The following is a 21019-nucleotide window of genomic DNA, read 5'->3' as shown; positions in this document are numbered from 1 at the left end:
TTGTATTAATTGATGAAATTGAGACATAATCCTGTCATACAGTTTTGTAGTATCAACTAATTATGATGAAGATATATACATTTATTTATTTATATATATATATATATATATATATATGTGTGTGTATATATATATATATATATATATGTGTGTATATATATATATATATATATATATATATATATATATATATATATATATATATATATATATGTATATGTGTGTGTGTGTTTATTGATATTCATCACCTACAAACTGTGTAAATGAGATTAGGGGAATTAGTTGCACTATATGGGTGAGGGTTAATCTGAAACCCAACTGGCAGGGGTCTTAAATGTTATCATTAATCACGACCCAGTTCAATGTGTGTGTCCTCGTTCTAATTGATGGGAAGCATCAGCCGTGACCAGCATGATAACGATTGCTTCGCCTAGCACAGTCTGGCTTTATGAGGTCTGTTGTATCTCAACCGGTAGCATAACATTAACACGTCCAGGGTCTGGGGTTCAATTCCACCAAACGGTGTCTATTTAAATGTCCACGAAGAGGCATCGATAACCATGACTCACATAAAACAAACAGATCCTTGGATGAGATGTATAATCTGAAAATAAGGTTGAAGATTGCTCCAGTTCACATTCACAGACACCTACACAGAATCACTCCCTGTAGCCTGGAGAACGTTTGTGTGTGAAAAGATGGCACATGCAGCACACTCCCACACACTCTTTTCAATGGCTGCAAACGTTTAGTCCTTCATTGCGTGCCGCACACAAATACTCACACAGGTTTGTAATTTATCCTTGATCGTTGCCGTGCGTGTGTGTTTTCGTTGTAGATACCGCTATGACCTTCTCAGTACTTATATATCAGAAGACCTTAATGACGGAGACCCAGGATTCTCATTTACAGGGGTGAACTTACAAACCATGCCGGTTCATCTCTCTTGTGTTCTCTCTCTGTCTGGCTGTCTGACTGACTCTGTCTGTGTCTCTCTCTCTCTAGATTCTCTCTCTGTCCCGCTCTCCATCTCGATTTTTCTTCCTCTTGTCTGTATTTTTCTCTCTCTTGCCACAACTCTACAAAACTATGAAATTCGTGCTGATCAAATCATTGTTCAAATAGAAGACAGTTGAATAACATGTAGCATTAGCATAACGGTACATTCCGTTTTTTGTCTTCAGTGTTTAGTCTGCCATTTTGTTATGTAACTAGTGTTATAAAGAGTGGACACAGAGCAGACACAAAGGTACACACATACACTTGCACACGGTTTGTCGTCAAGCTCACACATTACTGCGCCATTGCTGAAGTGTGTTTGCAGATCATCACAAGCGACCATGGCTTGACGTCATCCTATGGATCTATGTACAGTGTGTGTATGACACAACATATAGGCTTAACATTATATATATATATCACAGATGTTTGTCAGACGGAGCATAGCACCACCACATTACAACACATCCCCTAATTCATAGTCCCTCCGTGAGCGATCTTTCAAACGTCACTATTTATAAACCCAAGACTTTTCCCGCACCCTCTTCCTCTCTCCCCCTCCCTCACCCGTCATTAGCAGTCGGCCAGGGAATCACTGCCACGTTCATCCCCTTAGTCCACCTCATGGCAAGCCAGGTCAGGCCCTCAGCAGCCTACAATAGACAGAGTGTAGAAGACTTCAGAGTCCAGCGTACACCTGTTGGCTAGGGAGAAGAGTAAACCCCCATGGCTTATGCTGCCGCTAAAGTGGCAGCAAGACCTGTATGAGAGTTTGCCCCCCTCCATGAGGTGAGGACCCTGGACCTAGCTGCCCTTACCCTGTCCGAGCATGTCCGTGAAGAAACCGAAGGAAGAAGGTTGTCTTCAAAATATAATAATCCTAACGAATCACATTCATGTTGCATATTTGTCGATTTGAAGTGTGAGACCTAGTCAAAACCTGCCACCGTTTGCCCGTTTGAACCTCGTCTGACCTATGACCCCCCCCCCCCCCCCACGACACACACACACACACGCACACGCACACGCACACGCACACGCACACTCACGCACACTCACAACACCGAGCCCGATCCAGCCCCAACCCGCTCCACCCTCTCCCTCTCCCTCCCCAGCCTCCATTAAGCCCCCTGACCCTTGACCCTTGACCCTTGACCCTTGCACGGGATTGTAGCTGCTGCTCAGACTAACATGCGCCCCCCCCCCCCCGGTGTTTGCATGCAGCCATTGCATCCAGCAGATCCTGGAGGCGGTGCTTCACTGCCATCAAATGGGTGTGGTGCACCGGGACCTGAAGGTGAGTGACAGCTGTCAATGTGCTGTCAAAAAAGGACCCTTTGGTGTTTCTTGGTGTAGTATGTGCTTGTGTGAGTGTGTTTTTCTGTTGTGTGAGCAATTGTCAGTTATTGGGAAAGGGTGTCTCAGTGGCAGTGCTAGGGTCGGTCACTGACCAGAACATCCAATTTGATTCAACCTCCTCCCGCCCATAGAAGAGTTCTTGATGACTTATATTCAGGAAATGTTTCTCCGGAATTGCCTTTGAACTGCAGATGAACACTGTCACTCTTGCAGCCTCTCAACCCCTAACCTGTCGGTTCCAGACCAGGCCCTCTTCCGTTGATAAGTATAGGGTTAGATAGATCTCCTTGGATCTTACCTCTTACTCTTCATCTTCAGTAACTGTGGAGGATTGAGAGGAAGACTCTGTCAGCGAATGCCAAAAATACAGCAGATTAGAGGAATATATATAAATCCAGCCTTTAGCAAACCTGGTCCGAAACCTTCTTCGATTCAAATTGTTGTGCCCAACACAGAAAACAAAATGTGTGTGTGTGTGTGTGTGTGTGTGTGTGTGTGTGTGTGTTTGTGCATGCTCTGTGTGTTGCACATTGTGTTGCATGACGCTGATTTAATCAGACTGCCTTATGCAAATGTCAGCACAGACATTCCAGCTGAGGCGTGTTATGTTGATCAGGACTGTTGTTGCTGCGTCTTTATTTAGCGGACACGCCTATCGGGTTACACACTCCCAGGAGGGCTTTTCGTGCAATAGGTCAGAGTGTGATGACTGAGGACAGTCCCGCGTGACACATCCTTCCAATTAGGAATTAGGTCATTGCAGATGAAATCAGCACGCAGAAGAATTTGAAATCGGCATGCGAACAGATAAACATAGATCTGCCGTTGACCTTATCGACATGTTAGAGAATTCTGAACGAATTATATAAGTATCTAAGGTTGACTCAGAGACCGGTGCTGATTACATGCTGCCACCTTCTGCCTAAACCGAAGTGCCCTTTTCATGGAGGTCGGCGTCTCCTCCACCTCTCCCTGTGAAGAAATCCGAGCAGATGGAGGAATGCTACAGCAGCTCCCGCTGTCCTGTCCTGCCATGACAGTCAGAGAGCAAGAGAGAACAAGAGAGAGAGAGAGACAGGGAAGGATCCTCCCAGAGAGAGCGGGTGAAAGAGAGACTGGATGCGAGCGAGATAAAGTGGAAGCTTGGATCCATTCCATCTGATACTCCCACAACTCCTCTCCAGTATGGCTGAATCCCCCCCATCTCAGCCCTCTTTCCCCTTTGATCAAAACAAGGGGAGTAGGCATGATTGTGCGTGTAAACCCCAACAAAATGAAAGACACACAGGCGGGAAAGAGAGCTTCTCGCTTTAACGCCCCTGCCGTCTCTACGTGCAAGCCCAGGTCGCCTTTGTTTGCAAACTGCCTTCCCATACCTTTTCAACGGGAGCTCAGCTTGCGCTTCATCAGAATTCTCTATCCACCGCCGTTGTGGACAGATTACTTAGGTGCTGTTGGCAGGTCTGTCCAGTCGCAGCGGGTAATGCACAAAGCGCAGCCGAACCGCCGGCGCCAGGAGGGTGATGACACGCAGGGCGCATAGTGCCTTGTGATTACCCACTGAGCCCCATGTCTTCGTCTCTCTCGCTCTCTCTCTCTGTGCCTATCACTCGCTCCATCGCTTCTGCTTCAGCCTGCCGTTGACCCCCCCTCTGCTGTGCAGAGCATTTCTGCATCTCTCGAACACTGCCCGACTGCTCCCTCTACCCCAGAGTGGGAGGACGGTGGTGAGTCTGTTGGCGCCTGCTGGAGATTTTGTGGAAGCGATAGGATGGTGTAGGCAGAGAGTCACACAGCGGGCTAACTAGAGGGTGAAGTCAAAGTCGTGTGTATCAAATGCACAGTGTTACTCAGGGTTATTTTGAACAACGATATTATGAGGAGATGGCAGTAACAACTAGTAGGAATAGAAAAATAAGGGTCCTCAGCGTACTTGAAAAGGGCAGGAATAGCAATTGCATCCTCCTGTTGGTGTGGTGTGCAGGTGTGTCAGTAGCACCCAACAGCACTATCTCAGCGATGTTTATGCTCAGGGGGAATTCAAGAGTTCCCTCATTAGAACATCACAGGGTTTTCTGGCTTCCTGGGTCCTAATATCCTATTCTGGTTCGACCGCGAGGTAATATTCGTGAGTCAATCCTAAGAAAATGGTAGACGTTGAAACAGAGAGGAATATAGAGACGGCTTTAGTCAGCGAGGGGAGCAGACGTCATTATAGAGCTGAGCTCCCCAGCTGCTGGGGGAGAATGAGGTTGGCTGCCTTATCTGAGCCACGGAGACGTGGCCTGTGAAGCGAACCCTTCACGGGAGGTACTTGAAAACCGCTCGCTCAATGGCAGTTGTCACTCTTTGTTAAAACATGGATTTGTCGATACTTGACTAAGCCTGGCTGTCGCCATGAATGCATGTGGCAGCTTAGGTGTTCCAAAGCACTTCTAAATAAGCACCCTCTCGATCGCACACTGTGTGACCTTTTGTCCAAACCAGCGGCAAAGGGGTACGACAAAGACGCACTTCCGTTTCAAACAATATCAATCGCATCGCATCGATCAGGCTGTGAGTCCCCCCCCCCCCCCCCCCCCCCCCCCCCCCCCCCCCCCCCCCCCCGTGCCGTCTTGGAGAGACATCACCGCCTGCTCTCTCTCTACCTCCGCCCACAGCCAGAGAACCTGCTCCTCGCAAGCAAATGCAAGAACGCGGCGGTGAAGCTGGCCGACTTCGGCCTGGCCATCGAGGTGCAGGGGGAGCAGCAGGCCTGGTTCGGTATGTATCCACATCGCTGGGGGACAGATCAGCACATCGGTTTTACCAGTCGCCGGCGCAGGAGTATCATTTAGGTCAATTCCCTACACATGCCACATCAATTGCCCCCACTAGCACTGAAATATATGACGTCAATATCATCAGAGCTTCTCTATCTCCTGTCAGCGCATTTATAAAACTGTGGTAGATCAAATGACCATGGGCACAAATATGTATGCGTTTCTATTTGAATGCTGCGTTTATCTCGTGTGTGTGTGTGTGTGTGCGTGCGTGTGTGTGTGTGTGTGTGTTGGGGGGGGGGAGGGGTGTGGGGTGTTGATAACACATGTTTGCTAATCACTACATCATGTGTTACTGCTGTAGGGTTTGCAGGGACACCGGGGTATCTGTCCCCTGAAGTACTGAGGAAGGAGGCGTACGGCAAGCCGGTGGACATCTGGGCCTGCGGTGAGCCTAGCACCAGGGGAAGGCTCGCATTTGCCCTGCAGCTATGAGCCAGGATCCAACGCATCACATATGTTTTATTGGCTCTTCCATTAGAAAACCTTTTTTTGTTTTTTGTTTGGGTGGTTGATTGTGTGTGTGTGTGTGTGTGTTTGTGTGTGTTTTCATGCATGTGTGTGTGTGTATCTCCATGTCTCTGTCTTAGGGGTGATCCTGTACATCCTGCTGGTGGGTTATCCTCCTTTCTGGGACGAGGACCAGCACAAGCTGTACCAGCAGATCAAGGCTGGCGCCTACGATGTGAGCTCCCCCCTTCCCTCTCTCCTCCCTTCCCTCTCTCCTCCCTCCCCTCTCCCCTCCCCTCCCTCTCCTCTCTCCCTCTCCTATCTTCTCCCTCTCCTCCCTCCCCTCTCTCCTCCCTCCCCTCTCTCCTCCCTCCCTTCTCTCTTCTGTCCCCTCTCTCCTCTTTCCTCTCTCTCCTCCCTCTTCTCTCTCCTGGCTCTCTTCTCCCCTCCCTTTCCTCCCACCCCTCTCCCCTCCCTCTCCTCTCTCCCTCTCCTATCTTCTCCCTCTCCTCACTTCCCTTCTCCTCTCCTCCCTTCCCCCTTCTTTTCATGTATTTTATCCTTCTCCCCTTTTCCATATTTACATCTTTGAGGCTAAGAAGTTACAGTGAATAACTTATCGTTGTCGCTTTTTTTTCGCACCTCCCCTAATTCTCATTTTCCTCCTCCCTCCTCACCCACCCCAAACACATTTCCCTCCTCCACACTTTTCCCCTTTTTTCCTTCTACTCTTACCCTACTTGGAAATGGCAGATTGAAATGGCATCGATCCGTTGACGTATTCACTCTTTCTTCTCCATCTGTCCTTGCAAAGTCTAGCCCCCCTCAAGCCTTTCTCCTCTCCTTTCCTTCTCTCCTTTTATGTCCTTGCTTCCTCATCTGGCTTTGTTCCTGTCCTCTCATCCATCTCTCCACCCCTCTCCTTGAGCTTAGTCCTGCAACACAATACTCTCCTGTTCCCTCTCTTTCACTATGTGTCTTCATTCTGCCCCTATTCCCTCTTTGCTCTCTCCCTTCCCTATTCTTCTCCCTTTTGCCCTCATTCCTATTCCGTACGTGTAGCTTGTAACTTCTTAGCCTCATTTTGATTCCAATAGGCCTTGAACCTAACTCATAGACATGGTGGTGTGGACTGGGCGAGTCAGCGTGGCCTCAAAATGACCCAATCACGGATCTTGAGCACGATAAATAAATAAATTCTGTTTTATTCAGTTAGCGGCCATCTTGTTTGAACTATACCTCAATAGAGGAACAATCTACCTCCCAGATCAATGAATAACGTAGCGATAGAGATGGAGATATGGTCACCTTTCAGATGTAGATGATACCGTGGTTGATGATAAGACACTGATCATCTGAATGGAAATATTGTTCAGCTTAATACCTGTTGCATCATTACTACTCAAAACATGTGGGCGTTCCTATGTATGTAGTAAAGCTTGTCTGACTGTCGGTCTTTCTGTCTGACTCTCGTTCTGTCTGTCTCTGCAGTTCCCGTCTCCTGAGTGGGACACGGTGACCCCCGAAGCCAAGAACCTGATCAACCAGATGCTGACCATCAACCCAGCCAAGAGGATCACCGCGCAGGAGGCCCTCAAACACCCATGGGTCTGCGTAAGTACCCCGCCAAACCCCACCAGACGGCTGGGTGAACAGACAGGTAGACAGCTGGGGGAACAGACTGACAAACAGACATATAGCTGTGTAAACAGACGGAGAGACATATAGATGGGTAAACAGACAGACAGACAGACATACAGACATATAGCTGGGTAAAGAGACAGACATACAGACAGACGAATTCAAAGCTGGGTTGACAGACAGGCAGACAGGCAGATAGAGGCAGACGAGTAGAAAGACCAGACGGGATGACAGATGGACAGCGGAGATGGTGCGCACGTTTCTGTACGAGCGCTAAACCGCGCTGGCGCGGCTACTGTGTGACCACCATTTGTTCGAGGCTACATGGGCGCCATTACACCCCCAAGCCCGCTCCGCCTATCTCCGCATCGGACCATGTCAGCGATCAAGCGTGTTGTGCTCAGGGGGGTCTGGGAGTGGCTGGCGGTTCTGCAGACCTCAGGCCTCGACGTCGGCCCCCCGAGGGCCACGCTTTCTTGGGGCATTTCATCATTTCTTTGCACACCTGGGGGTCTATCCACTGAAGTCCAACGGACGGACAGAAAGACGGGCAGCCGTCAGCTGACGGTCTCTTTGATCGGACCCCACAAAAGCCTGAGGGAGACAGGAACTCAGGCAGATGGAACCCAGACAGGCAGATTGATTCATATTGACCTCATGTCGTTCATTTGGATGACGTTATGCAACCAATCCTTGCACAATCCAATCCAAAGTGCTTCGACACACATACACACACACATGTTCACAAAAATGGATAGGGACATAAGCCAGATGTCATATTTAGGGATATTTGTAATTGCTATTTGATCCTCTGTCATGTACCATTGTACATCTTCCTCCTCTCGTTGTAGCAACGTTCCACGGTGGCGTCCATGATGCACAGACAGGAGACCGTGGAGTGCCTGAAGAAGTTCAACGCCAGGAGGAAACTCAAGGTGTGTGGGCATGTGTGTGTGTGTGTGTGTGTGTGTCAGGGTGTGATTACCATATTAAGTGTAAGATGTAACTTGTGGCTACTGTCCTAAAGTAACAGAGTAAAATACACTATTTGTGTCTCTTGCCCTGGTCTCTTGTTCATCTCTGCATTGTGTTCTATAGTGAAAACACAGAGCAGGTTGTGATAGACAACATGACGTAACAATCCTAACATTTCATTGATTCTTTTTTGACAGGGCGCCATTCTCACTACCATGCTGGTGTCTCGGAACTTCTCTGGTAAGGGCGGAGCTTCATCATCACTAAACCATCTCTATCCAACCACTCATTTTGTACCTTTTCAAATAGTCCTTAGAATAAATGAATTTTTTTTTTTTTCCTGTATTTCCGCTTAAAAAGACAGTGGGAGGTGTGTGTTTGATGAGTGTGATTATAAGTGTTGGATGCATGAAATGGACAAGCGCCCAGGTGTGGAAGACAAAAAAAGTGGTAGAAATAAATGAATATAAAATAAATAAGTTTTACATGATGGCTTTTTCTTTAAAAAATGGTTAACTCTGTGGAGTGACTCAGTAATACTATGCAGAAATACCATTATGTTGAAATCATCATTGAGTCTGTCTGTTTATTTTGTATCTGTGGTTCTATGTATTTCGGTTAGCTTTTGACTGTGTGTATAAAAAGCATTCTGAGATTTGGCTTGCTCCAGTAATATCCTATGGACAATGGAAGCATATCTGGAAGGAGACTGCAGGGCTGAAAATTCACAGCAGTTCATCTCTCTCTGACTCACACAGAAACACACACGCGCGCACACACACACACACACACACACACACACACACACACACACACACACACACACACACACACACACACACACACACACACACACACACACACACACACACACACACACACACACACACACAGAAACGCACACACACACACACACACACACACACACAAATGTGTGTTTTGTGTGTGTGTGTGTGTGTGTGTGTGTGTGTTTGTGTGGGATGCTCTCAGACCACCCTTCAAATCACATTTCTCTCACTCTTGACCTCTTCAGAAGTGGTCTGTTACTCAAGTTGGGTCAACCTGCCAATGAGGTTGGCAGGCAATCAGGGGGGGGGAAGAGAGAGAGAGAGAGAGAGAGAGAGAGAGAGAGAGAGAGAGAGAGAGAGAGAGAGAGAGAGAGAGAGAGAGAGAGAGAGAGAGAGAGAGAGAGAGAGAGAGAGAGAGAGAGAGAGAGAGAGAGAGAGAGAGAGAGAGAGCATTCATTGTGACACTTGTCAAGCTCTTCTCAAGAGTACCACATATAAATGCTTGTAGATTGAGGCATTGTATTGCAACAATGGAGTCTAATTATGCCTTCTGCAACCACTAAATTGTTGAGGATGTATTAGCTCAACACAATCCAACATTAATTTAATTTTTTATTAATTTAGGCATTGCATTACTCTTAAGTACAGATCCCACATGTATTTTAATTATTATTCTGCTCAAAAAAGATGAAACAATTGCCTGAACTAGTTCCATAACAACACAGTTCAATGATCCACAACCATGTCCGCACTGTGCTTCTTGTGTGTGACACATACGTATGTGTTGTGTTTTCTCTGTGATATTAACCCACACATACTCCCACCGTTTATTTGATCAACTCTATTCATCTTATTAACTTTCTTATTAACTTTATTTATGCCCTTTCATTTCCATTCTCTCGATTCTCCCTCCCTTCCTTCTTCCTCTTTCACTTCCTCTTTCATTTTCCTTTTTCCTTCCATCTTCTTTTTACCTTCATCTCTGCCTTTCACTTTATCTCTCTCTCTGTGGCTGGGTATCTCTCTCTATTTCTTCCTTTCTCTCTCTGTATGTGTGGCTCCCTCTCTCTTCCTCTCTCTCTCTCTGTATGTCTGTCTCTCTCTCTCTCTCTTCCTCTCTCTCTCTCTCGGTGTCGTGGACACTAACAGTTGGCAGCAGACAGTCCACCGCTCCAGCGTCGGTCACGGCAGCGGCGGCTGCGGTGGCTGCCGCGGCCGGCACCACCGCAGGGCTAGTGGAACAAGGTAGCACTGGGGGGCCCCGGACACGCCTAGGGTGTGATCCCGCCTCACCTCCCCCATCCTCTTCTGTCTCCTCCCCCTGTTTCTCCTGGCATGGACGCTCAGAGCATGATGGCAGACCTGTCCTCTGCACCTCCCCATCGCGCACCCATCGGTTCATCTGCAGTGCCTTGTCTCCCTCTCTCTCTCTGTCTCTCTCTCTCTACTCTGATGAGGCAGTTGCCTGTGCCCAGCATCACTCACTATGGCTTCTAACTCTCATCCCTTCTATTTTTTCTCTCCATCTCTCTTCCCAATTGTCACCTCTGACCTCACGGCCTCTGTTCCACCCCTATACTACTCATGAATTTCTCTGGATTCATCTTTTTCTGCCGTTCTTTCATACCCATAATCTTTTGGATTAATTCATTCATTCACTACTCTTTCTTCACCTCCCACATGTGGTCTTTAACACATATCCTCCTTTTTACATGATCTCTCAGTCTCTTTCTTCCTTTCGGCCTTTGTCTCTTTATCTGTACTGATAAGAAAGATGAAACGTGCCCACCCCCTTTACTTACTCAAATGGAACGACCCGCGTGCTGTCCAGTGAATGCTGCATGGAGCACTGGCCTAGTGCATGCGCTGCTGCAAGCAAGGGGTGGGGTGGGGATTTCTGGTGCACGGTTGATAATGCTGTGTAAAAATGCAAGACTGGCTGATTTCTCAGGAAACGCAGCCAAACTCCCCCCCCCACCCCCCGACCCTCCCGTTAGAGTAGAAGTGTTTTCCAGAAGTGCACATGATATTAATACATAATTCAAGCATTACAGAGAGCCATCATTACATGGCAGTCATCCTCCAGTCCAGCATACTTTGGATGAACATTTTCCATATCACAGCTGCACGATTTCCCTCCTCAGTGACCCTCCCGTTGGGTGGGTCGTGTTTTTATTTAAATTTAACGAGGAAGTCTCGTTGAGATTCGAAACTATTCTACCCGAGTGCCCTGCAAAAATTCTCATAAAATATGGATGAAAAATACAAGCTACATCCAAAAACAAAACCAAAATACAAACAATACAATTCATACGGGGCAGGCGGGTTAATGGGTATGTGTGGGCCGTGGATGCTGAACCAGCACTAGAACAGGGAGCTGTTCTGCTCTCCGTGTTTTCCACCAAGACTCTGTGTCCCCTCCCTTACTCTCCCCGATCAAATATTCATAGTGTCCTGCCTCTCCCCATCATTGTCCCCTCGCTCGCTAAAGCGCTGCCTTGCTGGAGGGCTCTGCAACTACTACTACTGCTACTACTTATACTTCCACTTCTTCTACTTGTACTTAATACATACTTATACATAGAGGCTCAATGCTGATAGACACCCGTATGTACAGTCAAACACAGATGAACAATCTCATTTATATTTACATTTACATTTAGGGCATTTAGCAGACGCTTTTATCCAAAGCGACTTACAATAAGTGCATTTGTTACAATAAGTACATTTGTCATAAGAAGTGAAACAATATATCGCTGTCGGTACAGTAAAGATGTTCATAGAACCAAGTGCAAGTATTACAATCGCTCGGCTAACCCATTCCCCGTGTAAAGCAATGATAGCAGCTACTGTAGATGCTACACAATTAAGTACCTTGAATCTCGTAGATGAACCAATTCACGCACGCAGGGCTTTATCAGGAATGGAGTGTGGCACTGGTAAAATGTCAGGGGGAAACTGCAACTGCAATTTTATTCAAAAATCTCATCTTGGAAATTATTCATAGTTTGCCCGCCTCTAAAAAAAAATAAGCACGGCGGTGGTTGTACTCGTTGTTTTGTTAACAAATGAGATTGAGACAAACTTGAATATTTTATATATTTTTGTCCATTTCAAAAAAAAAAAAGCCAGCTTAGTGTAGGGAAATTGCCAAAGTACTGCTGATCGTAACAAAAGTGTTATATTTAGACATTTTGATTAAAATGTGAGTTGAATACCACTGTAGTATATGAGATGCTTCTACTTGCAGTTTTCAGACAGGCCTTGAAAGCACTGACCCGGCTTTGAGCTTGCACACACTATTTTGAACACAAGATTATTTCTGATGCCATATAAATGTTTTAGTTATATTCAGTAAACTCAGACTGTTAAAGGTTATCACGCACAGCTCCTCCAAACAAGACTAACCTTCAACTAGAAATCTTTTCAAATGATCTTTTCAGTAAGATATGGATGTCAGAAAACTTCATTCAAAGATCTTCCTCTGCGAAGTCTCTGTGAACTTTAGAAGTGCATGGAAAATTCTCTGCATTTCTAGATTTTCAATAAGATAGTGAAGAGATAACATATGATATACACATTTATAAAACATAGTGAAATAGGTTGACTCAAGTGTATTACACGTGTCAACAATACATGCATGAATAAGCACACACTGCATACACCCTAAAACAGCCAAAGACAAACATGTACCATGTACTGTTTTGTCCATATGTCCACATGTTCATAAAACATACACACTCAAGCACAACGACGGCGTGTCTTATTGTGTGTCTTTTGAGGAAAATCCCACGAAAAAATCAAATTATCTCTTGAAGACTGAATATAAGCAATCAGTATTTCCCATTGTGTGATCATGGTTAAATAGCAGCTCTGGATCTGATTGGTTAATCGTGTGGACCCTTGCCCGTCCTAGCTTCAGTGTGTAGCAGCTTCCTTTAGCTTTTCTCACTCTTTTCCATGTTTCCTATCATGTTCTTTTAACTTCTCCTCCTCTCTCTTCTTGCTTCATGTATGTTGTGCCAAGGTAAGGAGCACCCCCCTCCTCTCCTCTAAGTTACCTTTGACCTTGCAGGTTGCCATGGTTACTTGCCGAACGGTCCAATGGAATCCTTTATGTGTTTTTTTTCATTATGTGTACATGTATTCAAGAACGTTGCTGTGTCTTTTTCTCCAGAACGTTCTATCTGATAGTAAGGCTGTTATTCGCTTTAACGAAATTTGCTTCAGTCTTTTTCAGGTCCTGTTTCCTCTCTCCCTCTCTTCTCTACTCTCTCTATCTTGTCCAAAGAACGAGTGTGCATGCTTTTGACACATCCTGTTCTCTCCTCAGTACTAATAACTCTTATGTAAAGTGACCTGGGAGATCTGGACAATAATGATGAAATGCTCTCCTAACACCGTCCACAGATGCTGAATACACCGTGTTCTCTCCCAGCAGCAATGTCCTGAATGTCACTCTCTCTCTCTCTCTCTCTCTCTCTCTCTCTCTCTCTCTCTCTCTCTCTCTCTCTCTCTCTCTCTCTCTCTCTCTCACTCTCACTCTCACTCTCTCTCACTCACTCACTTTCTCACTCTTACTCTCCCTTGCTTGCTCTCGCTCTCCAACTCGCTGTCTTTCTCTTTCACTCACTCACACACTCACACTCTCTCTCGCTCTCTCTCTCTCAAACTGTCCCTCCCTCACTCATTCATTCTCTCTCTCTCTCTCTCTCTCTCTCTCTCTCACTCTCACACACACATTCTGTTCCTCTCTCTCTTCTTGTTTTACACTCAAGTGATGTTTACCCTCGCTCTTTGCACATCTATACGCCCCCCCCCCCTCGCCCCACCTCCAAACCCCCACCACCTGTCCCAGGCCCAGAGATGTGCTTTATCCCGCCTTGCGGTCTGCAACCCTTTCCCCCATGAGATGAGTGTGTTTGAGAACAGAAACGAGGTTCAAGGCACTGGGGGGAATGGACCACCGCCTCCTGCTGTGTTGGCCGCGGGAGCCGGGGAAAGTGACGCATACCTACCGAAGCGAGAGAAGATGAGAAGGAGAACAGTGCAGAGAGAATAGAGAGAGAGAGGGAGGGAGGCTGGGAGAAGGTGTGTGTGTGTGACTGTGACTGTGAGTGAGATAGATTCAGGGTGAGAAACAGAGAGAGACCGAGAGCGAATAAATGCCAAGAATAGTGTTTTGACGTAAGATGGCGGTGCTGATGTGATTGGATGTGATTAGACTTGCTATTGCACTCAGCGCCTGAAATAGCCCCAGTTCTAGTTGCGTCTATCGCTGTCGTGGAGGTGGGAGGAGGAAAAAGAGGAGGGGAGGAAGAGGGGGTTGGGGCAGGATTGGGGGAAACTGGAATTGCTGCAATATCAATGAGAAATGCATCCCATAAAACACAGTGGTTGGATATGCTCATACGTTATCTCCAGAGGAACATGCATGAACCGTTATTGCATCTTGGGCAAGGAAGAGAAAGCACAGTAGTGGGGTTAAACCTATTAAGGTCCTTTTTGCAGATTGTTTGGCATTTTTCATCTCCTCATTATTAACTATCAGTGCTCATTCATTATATTCCTTCATTGCAATTTGAAAAAACAATTCAATTTCATCCAGCAGACGTTTCCTATAGTTAGTGTAATGGTGTAGCGGTTAGTCAGGGTGTTGGTCTTGCAGCTGAAAGGTTAGGGTTAATCCCCAAGTGTCCGCTGGCCAATCTTGAGCCTACCTCCTTATACCTGACCCCTATCTGTTCCTTAACAACATGTAGCATAAGGACTCCTATGCAAAGGAAAAAATATAAAAAGCGTATAAAAACGGGCTTTGGATAAAAGCGTGTGCTAAATGGCTCAAGTGGCGATTGTAATAAAGGAAAGTGAATTGGAAGACGCCAACCGAACTGTATTCATTAACTGTATGATACCCACCTTTGGGGTAATAGGGATGTGCGCAGGAGTTAGCCTGAATCACCAGATCACTGCAGGGGACCACTACAGCACCTGAACCTCAGCCCCACAGGAACAGCTCACGCTTCAATTGGCTCTTACAACCGGCCCGTTTATTTTTCCATTTTCCCCCCACCATGTGAAAGATTGATGGGTATTATGCTAATGGAGCTTAGTCATTCTTCCTGCCCCCCACACACACGGCCTCCTAGCAGGCCTGGAGACACACACAAACACACCCGTCATTAGAGAGTTGAATGTCGACTAATCCTTCTTAAGACCCCTGTAGAGTTTGCTTAGCCGCTGAATAATGTTTGAAATCAATGTCTTCTTGTTTTTGTTTTCCTTCCTCCCCTCCTCAGTGATATGAGATCAGAACAATGGCATGTGCATCGATATCCCCCCACAAACAAACAATGGGTTCCAATGCCTCTCTATTTACAGATACTGCAATGTTCTAGCAGAGAAATACAGTGTTGTCCCCAATCCTCAGGCCTCAGAGAATCTCAGCCCTGCATCTCAGGAGATCTTACGCTGGAGCATATATAAATATGTTATGTCTAGTACATCACAGTATACATACAGCCAGTTCGCAAAGCCAACCTTCAAAAGGCCTAATTCTCCTCAACCTCAGCTCAGCCATGATAGCTGTTGTCTTCCAATGGTCCTTATTCACCTGTAGTGGCCATCTTGGTTCCATCTCGGTTCTAAACGCTAGCTAGGTGGGTGCTGGTGGAGGGGGACCGAAACCCAGTTAGCGCTTAGAACCAAGATGGCCGCTCAGTGAATGATGAGGCCCATTGGATCAGCTGTTTTGGCTCCAGTTGCATTTCTTATGCTCATGTCCTCACGGTAGCCTCAGATTTGCCTTTGCTGACAGCTTCTCTCCCCTCTGCTTGTCATTGCAGCAGCCAAGAGCTTACTCAACAAGAAGGCAGATGTGAAGGTAAGGCTGTTTCACACGTACACTCGCTCACACATTCAAGACGTTCTCTTGTACTCTTTAATGTTCCTGTGTCTGGTCAACCGGGTACCAGTCCTGTCCTCTCTTCCCACTATTAACTCTTTATATTTCTGTCTGTCTCTGCATGATTTTATATACTTAGATATATACACATACACGCACGCACGCACACACACACACACACACACACACACACACACACACACACACACACACACACACACACACACACACACACACACACACACACACACACACACACACACACATTTATTCCTAGTTTCCTTCACCCCATCTGCTCTTTAATCCTACATTGCTGTTCATCCCTAATGAATATAACACCATCCTACAAACACACACACACACTCACACACACACACACACACACACACACAAACACACTTGCTTTGACACCTTCTACACTCCCACACATCCAGCCATCCATCCACACATTCATGTGTATGCTGTTTGTGCTTCATGTTAATGTGAGCGTGTGTGTGTGTGTGTGTGTGTGTGTGTGAGAGGTGCACTGTAGCAGATAGAGGAGCAAGCTGGCGGCCAATGGAGTGTGGGTGTCTGACTTTATGATCTGCTCATATTAATGTTTGTGTATTTGTGTGTGTATGTGTATGCGTGTGTGCGTGAATGTGTTTGTCTGTGTGTTTAATTTGCCTTAGCAGTTTTGTTTACGTGTGTGTGAGTCCGCGTGTGTGTGCGTGTGCGTGCCTGCGTGCCTGCCAGCGTGTGTGTGTGCATGTGAATGACTCTGGTTCCAGGAATAGCTCAAGTCTGCACCCTGGAAACTCAGACTACAAAAATAGAAGCTCACTTCCCTTGTGCCTCTCTCGTCGCATAGCAACAGGCTCCCCACACACTTGCCACAAACCATTTCCAAAGATTTCTCCTTCACTTGACTTCTTTCCTCCCCTCTCTTATCTATATATATGTCTATCTGTATATCTATCCATCTATCTATGTGACTCTCTCTCACTCTCTCTCCCTCTCTCTCCTGCAGCTCTCTCTCTTCCGCATCTGCCAGTTTCTTTCATGCAGAACGAAAGCTGCCAATTTGCAGTGCTTACTCCTGCCTGCCTCTCTTCCCCAAACACCGACCAACCTGCACCCACCCACCTGCCACCTGCAGTCAGTCAGGGCAGGTTGTTGCTACCCTGGTTGTGACTTTGCTAACCTCACAGAGCCTGCGCTTGCTGTTTGTGCAGTGTTGCCTGTGTAGCCCAGAGAAGGGCAGGTAAAACGAGCAGCAAAACCCCCCAACCAACCAGGCTTTGAATGTATTTCCTCTCTCTTTCCGCCCCAGTGGCTGTTGATATAGTCAGTGATGCTTAGCAGATCATAAGCCAAGCATCATTCTCCTTCTTCCTTGCTTGACTAACTTCGCTTCAGGCGTCCTCATCTCTTGATCCCGACTTTGCGCCTGGAACAGTCGGCTCAGAATGAGCGTTATTAGCGAGAGTGGGAAGGGTTTTCAGTTACACAGAGGTTTTAGAAGCAAGGGTCAAGAGAGAGAGGGGGAGAGATTTCGATAGAGAGAGAGGCTTTCCGTCACAATTCTTCTTAGAAAATCTCCCCTTTAATTCTCCTTGTCGTTGTGGTTCTTCTTGTCATGTTCCCGTTCTTCTCGTTCCGGGGAACATTTAGTGGGCGTACACAGCTCACAGGAAGTGAGAGAATGTAAATTGTGTTGCGGTAGACCCCATAACTGTACAATTCACTCCCCTCTCTCAGCCTCCTCGCTTGGCTTCCTCGGCCTGCTCCTTGCTTTCTTCTGGCCTTGTCTTGTTGATCTGGGCCGTGGTGCAACACTCCTCGCCCTGTCTTTGAATCCTGAAGCTTTCCCTTTTATCCCTCATCCTTCTACTACTACTACCATATCCAGTCTCCTTACACCACTTCTTCTCCAGGATCCACAGAACCTTCCCCTGGTTTCCATTTGTGGGGTGGAGATCCTTATTGGTGGTGGTGTGTGTGTGTGTGTGTGTGTGTGTGCGTGTGTGTTGAAGGGCCTAAAGTCGCTATTTGTCTTCCTCAAGGCTTTCAAGTTTCAACCAATTAATTCATCTTGTTGACTCTTTCACCATTGACTCTTTCTTCTTTTTACTGTCTATCCATCCATCCACCCATCCGTCTATCTTTCCATCCATCCAATCGTGCGAGGACAGAAGCGCAAGTCCAGCTCCACTGTGCAGTACATGGTGAGCATGCTACTGAATTAATACTCTCCTGATTTCCTTCCACTCGGCCCCTTCTCCATCAAACCTTGTTAGTCCCAATCCTGTTTGAGTCTCTCCACGTCCCCCCCCCCCCCCCCCTTTCTTCTCTCCATCTTTAGCCGACGCCAGAGCTTAACAGCTTTTACTTTTTTACGGGCCTACTTCAAACTTATTGCTGTTAACCGTAGCAGCTACCCATGTCAACTTTAAACACCACAAACATTTTTGGTTCTGAAACGCTTGTCCCCCTCACCCCCTGCTACCCTTGCATGGAGTCCACCTCCTTTCAACCCCAACCCAGGCGCCTGCAGCCACCCTTGAGTCCCGCTCTTCACGTTGACCTTGAGCTCCTCTCCTCTCCAGTGAGCGCACAGCACTGTGACTGACCGACAACAACAATACTTGGAATGATTGGCTATCTTGTACCAATCTCTTGTGTGTGTGTGTGTCTGTGTATGCGCGTGTCTGTGTGCGTGCGTGCGTGCGTGTGTGTGTGTGTGTGTGTGTGTGTGTGTGTGTGTGTGTGTGTGTGTGTATCACCGCTGTAGCAAGATGGCCCTCGCCTTGCTTTGGTCCCTCAGCCCGGCCGGCTCCTTGTGGAGCTCTAGGCCGGTGGATGTCTCTCGGTGGTTGACCCTGCTTACTGTGAACATGTTGTCGGAGTGGCCCTCGTTGGTTGAGGGCTCTCCAGAGGGGTCCATCTTGTGAGTTGGTTCCTGGTTATTTTTTGATGAAACCTGTGTCTTGTTGAAATGAAGAACAACAGGGCCCTTTTCTCTCTAGGGGCATGGGCGAAATGGCTGACAAGAAGAGTGTGTGTGTATGTGTGTGTGTACACTTGTATATGTAGGTGGGTGTGTGTGTGTGGATGGGTGTGTTTGTGTGTGTGTGTGTGTGCGTGCGTATGTGTTGGTGCGCAAAGTGAGATGTTTGTAAAACAAAAAGTCTGTCAGCTTACATAAGCTATAATTCCATGGTAGTTTTTGTATTGATGTAGTGTGAGTGCTTGCGGGTTTGTCCCTGATTTAATATGCTCAAATTTTGTGTTCTCTATTTTCTCTGCTCCGTCTATTCCTGTCTTTTCATCTTATTCCATTCATCCGTTCTAATCGTCCCTAAATCACAGAGCACACACACACACACACACACACACACACACACACACACACACACACACACACACACACACACACACACACACATGCACACGCACACGCGCACGCACGCATTATCACACTCACAAGCACGCAGCATTATCACAAACACTCACTTACACACACTTTTCAAATTCTGAAGGGTCCCTCCTGATTCCTTCAACTCTTTATTTGACCTCTATATAACCTACCAAACCACTAGGGGGCACTGTTTCAGATTCAGTCCTGGCCTTGGCACTGTTGCCTACAGCTGCTCATCATGATATAATTCAGTGTGGCAAATATATGCCATCAATTAAGGATATGATATCTTTGGAGATTGAGAGTTTGTCAGTGGCAAAGTATGACCCTTATCCCATATCCAGTGAAGTACAAGTCCTTCGTAGAATTTAGTAAATCTGTGGATTTGCTAATTGGTACAAACCGTGGGAAGGTAGAGATAAATCAGTAATTAAATACTTTGATGTGTGGGCAGAAAACCACATGAACCTGAAATATTTTCAATTCAGTTGAAACCCACACCTATTGTTTACACTGTACTACAGGATACAATTTTCCCATTGACGTAGATTCCACGCCAATTCGATTGGATCACAATAAAGTGCTTTGATTGTTCATATTCCAGGGTGCCTTTGAACTGGCTCTAAACTCAATGACATTCATCGAAATGGCTTTGCTAAACTGTTGTCAATACAGTCATAAATGAACACATGCCTTTTTGACACAGCCCTCACACAGTTCAGGTCCCAGGCCTTAAAGCGCAGTACAACATGATGATGTCTCACCCTCATCACAGGGGTGATAACAGCCCCTCGGGGAACAGGACTGTTAGTCAGTGTTGTGAGTTCCACTATATCACACCCGACCCCATCTGCCCCTACACACAGAACACAAACCGAAAACACAACCACATGCACGGTCACAAATCCTTGCACGGACCTGCAACCTCTTGTTTTTAACACTCTGGTTTTGTAATGTGTCCTTCCACCCCTCTCCCTTCCTTTCCTTTCCGGCACAGCCCCAGACAAACAGCACCAAGAACAGCATAGTCACCAGCCCAAAGGGAAACGTCCCCACTCCTGCTCTGGTATTTACCGTCTCCCCCTGTCGCTACATCATGTTTTACATAACATTATCAAGCTACTAGCGATTTAACAAAAGTGTATTCAACAATGAAGATCTAAACCAAAAAGTGCAAGAATCATTCGTGTAAATAAAATCAACATTAAAAAAGCAAACTGCTTACCACAACATAGAAACAAGAGATAGATATTTATTTTCCTTCAACCTGTCCCCTGTCTGTCTGTGTGTCTGTCTGTCCGTCTGACTGATCAGCCTGCTTTCCTGCTTTCCCCCCCCCCCCCCCCCCCCCCCCCCGACCCACTCCAGCCAACCTGTTTCCCCTTTTGAAGCGTCTTTCTTCTGAAGCTGTCTGTCTTGATATGGATCTGGGTTTTTGATCAGTGAACCTGCAACAAGCGAAAAGACACTCACTCCAACGTGCGTGAGAGTGGGGGTCTTCCTGGACATATCATCACAGTGGCAGGTGCTGTCAGGAAGCTTGTAGTTGTGTAGAGGACTGTGACTCCATCATGGGTTGGGGCGTCTGCATACCCACTGTCATTCGGACCGACAGTGTTGTTGTCAGACAGACAATACAAACACTAGATTCTTATTTCTGCTTTATTGGGTCAGAGGA

General features: G+C 46.7%; 1 protein-coding gene across 10 annotated transcripts in view; it reads left to right on the top strand.

Moving 5' to 3' along the window:
* camk2b1 (calcium/calmodulin-dependent protein kinase (CaM kinase) II beta 1) overlaps nt 1–21019 on the top strand; it is a 53684-nt gene that overhangs the window by 14742 nt on the left and 17923 nt on the right. Inside the window, exons 6-15 of one of the 10 annotated variants that reach the window (XM_079751041.1) lie at nt 2224–2296; nt 5019–5121; nt 5485–5568; nt 5771–5865; nt 7122–7244; nt 8123–8206; nt 8444–8486; nt 10184–10279; nt 15880–15917; nt 20339–20407. In XM_079751041.1, coding sequence (XP_079607167.1) covers nt 2224–2296; nt 5019–5121; nt 5485–5568; nt 5771–5865; nt 7122–7244; nt 8123–8206; nt 8444–8486; nt 10184–10279; nt 15880–15917; nt 20339–20407 — 808 coding nt within the window. Of the gene's footprint in view, nt 1–2223; nt 2297–5018; nt 5122–5484; nt 5569–5770; nt 5866–7121; nt 7245–8122; nt 8207–8443; nt 8487–10183; nt 10280–15879; nt 15918–18115; nt 18149–20338; nt 20408–21019 lie in introns of all 10 variants that reach the window. The other 9 variants (XM_079751044.1, XM_079751047.1, XM_079751049.1 and 6 more) reach the window with 9 other exon arrangements.

This window comes from Pollachius pollachius, assembly GCF_949987615.1.
Source record: "Pollachius pollachius genome assembly, chromosome: 1".
NCBI lineage: Eukaryota > Metazoa > Chordata > Actinopteri > Gadiformes > Gadidae > Pollachius > Pollachius pollachius.
Note: the sequence above shows the minus strand (reverse complement) of the source record. Positions and strands in the feature narration are given on the sequence as shown.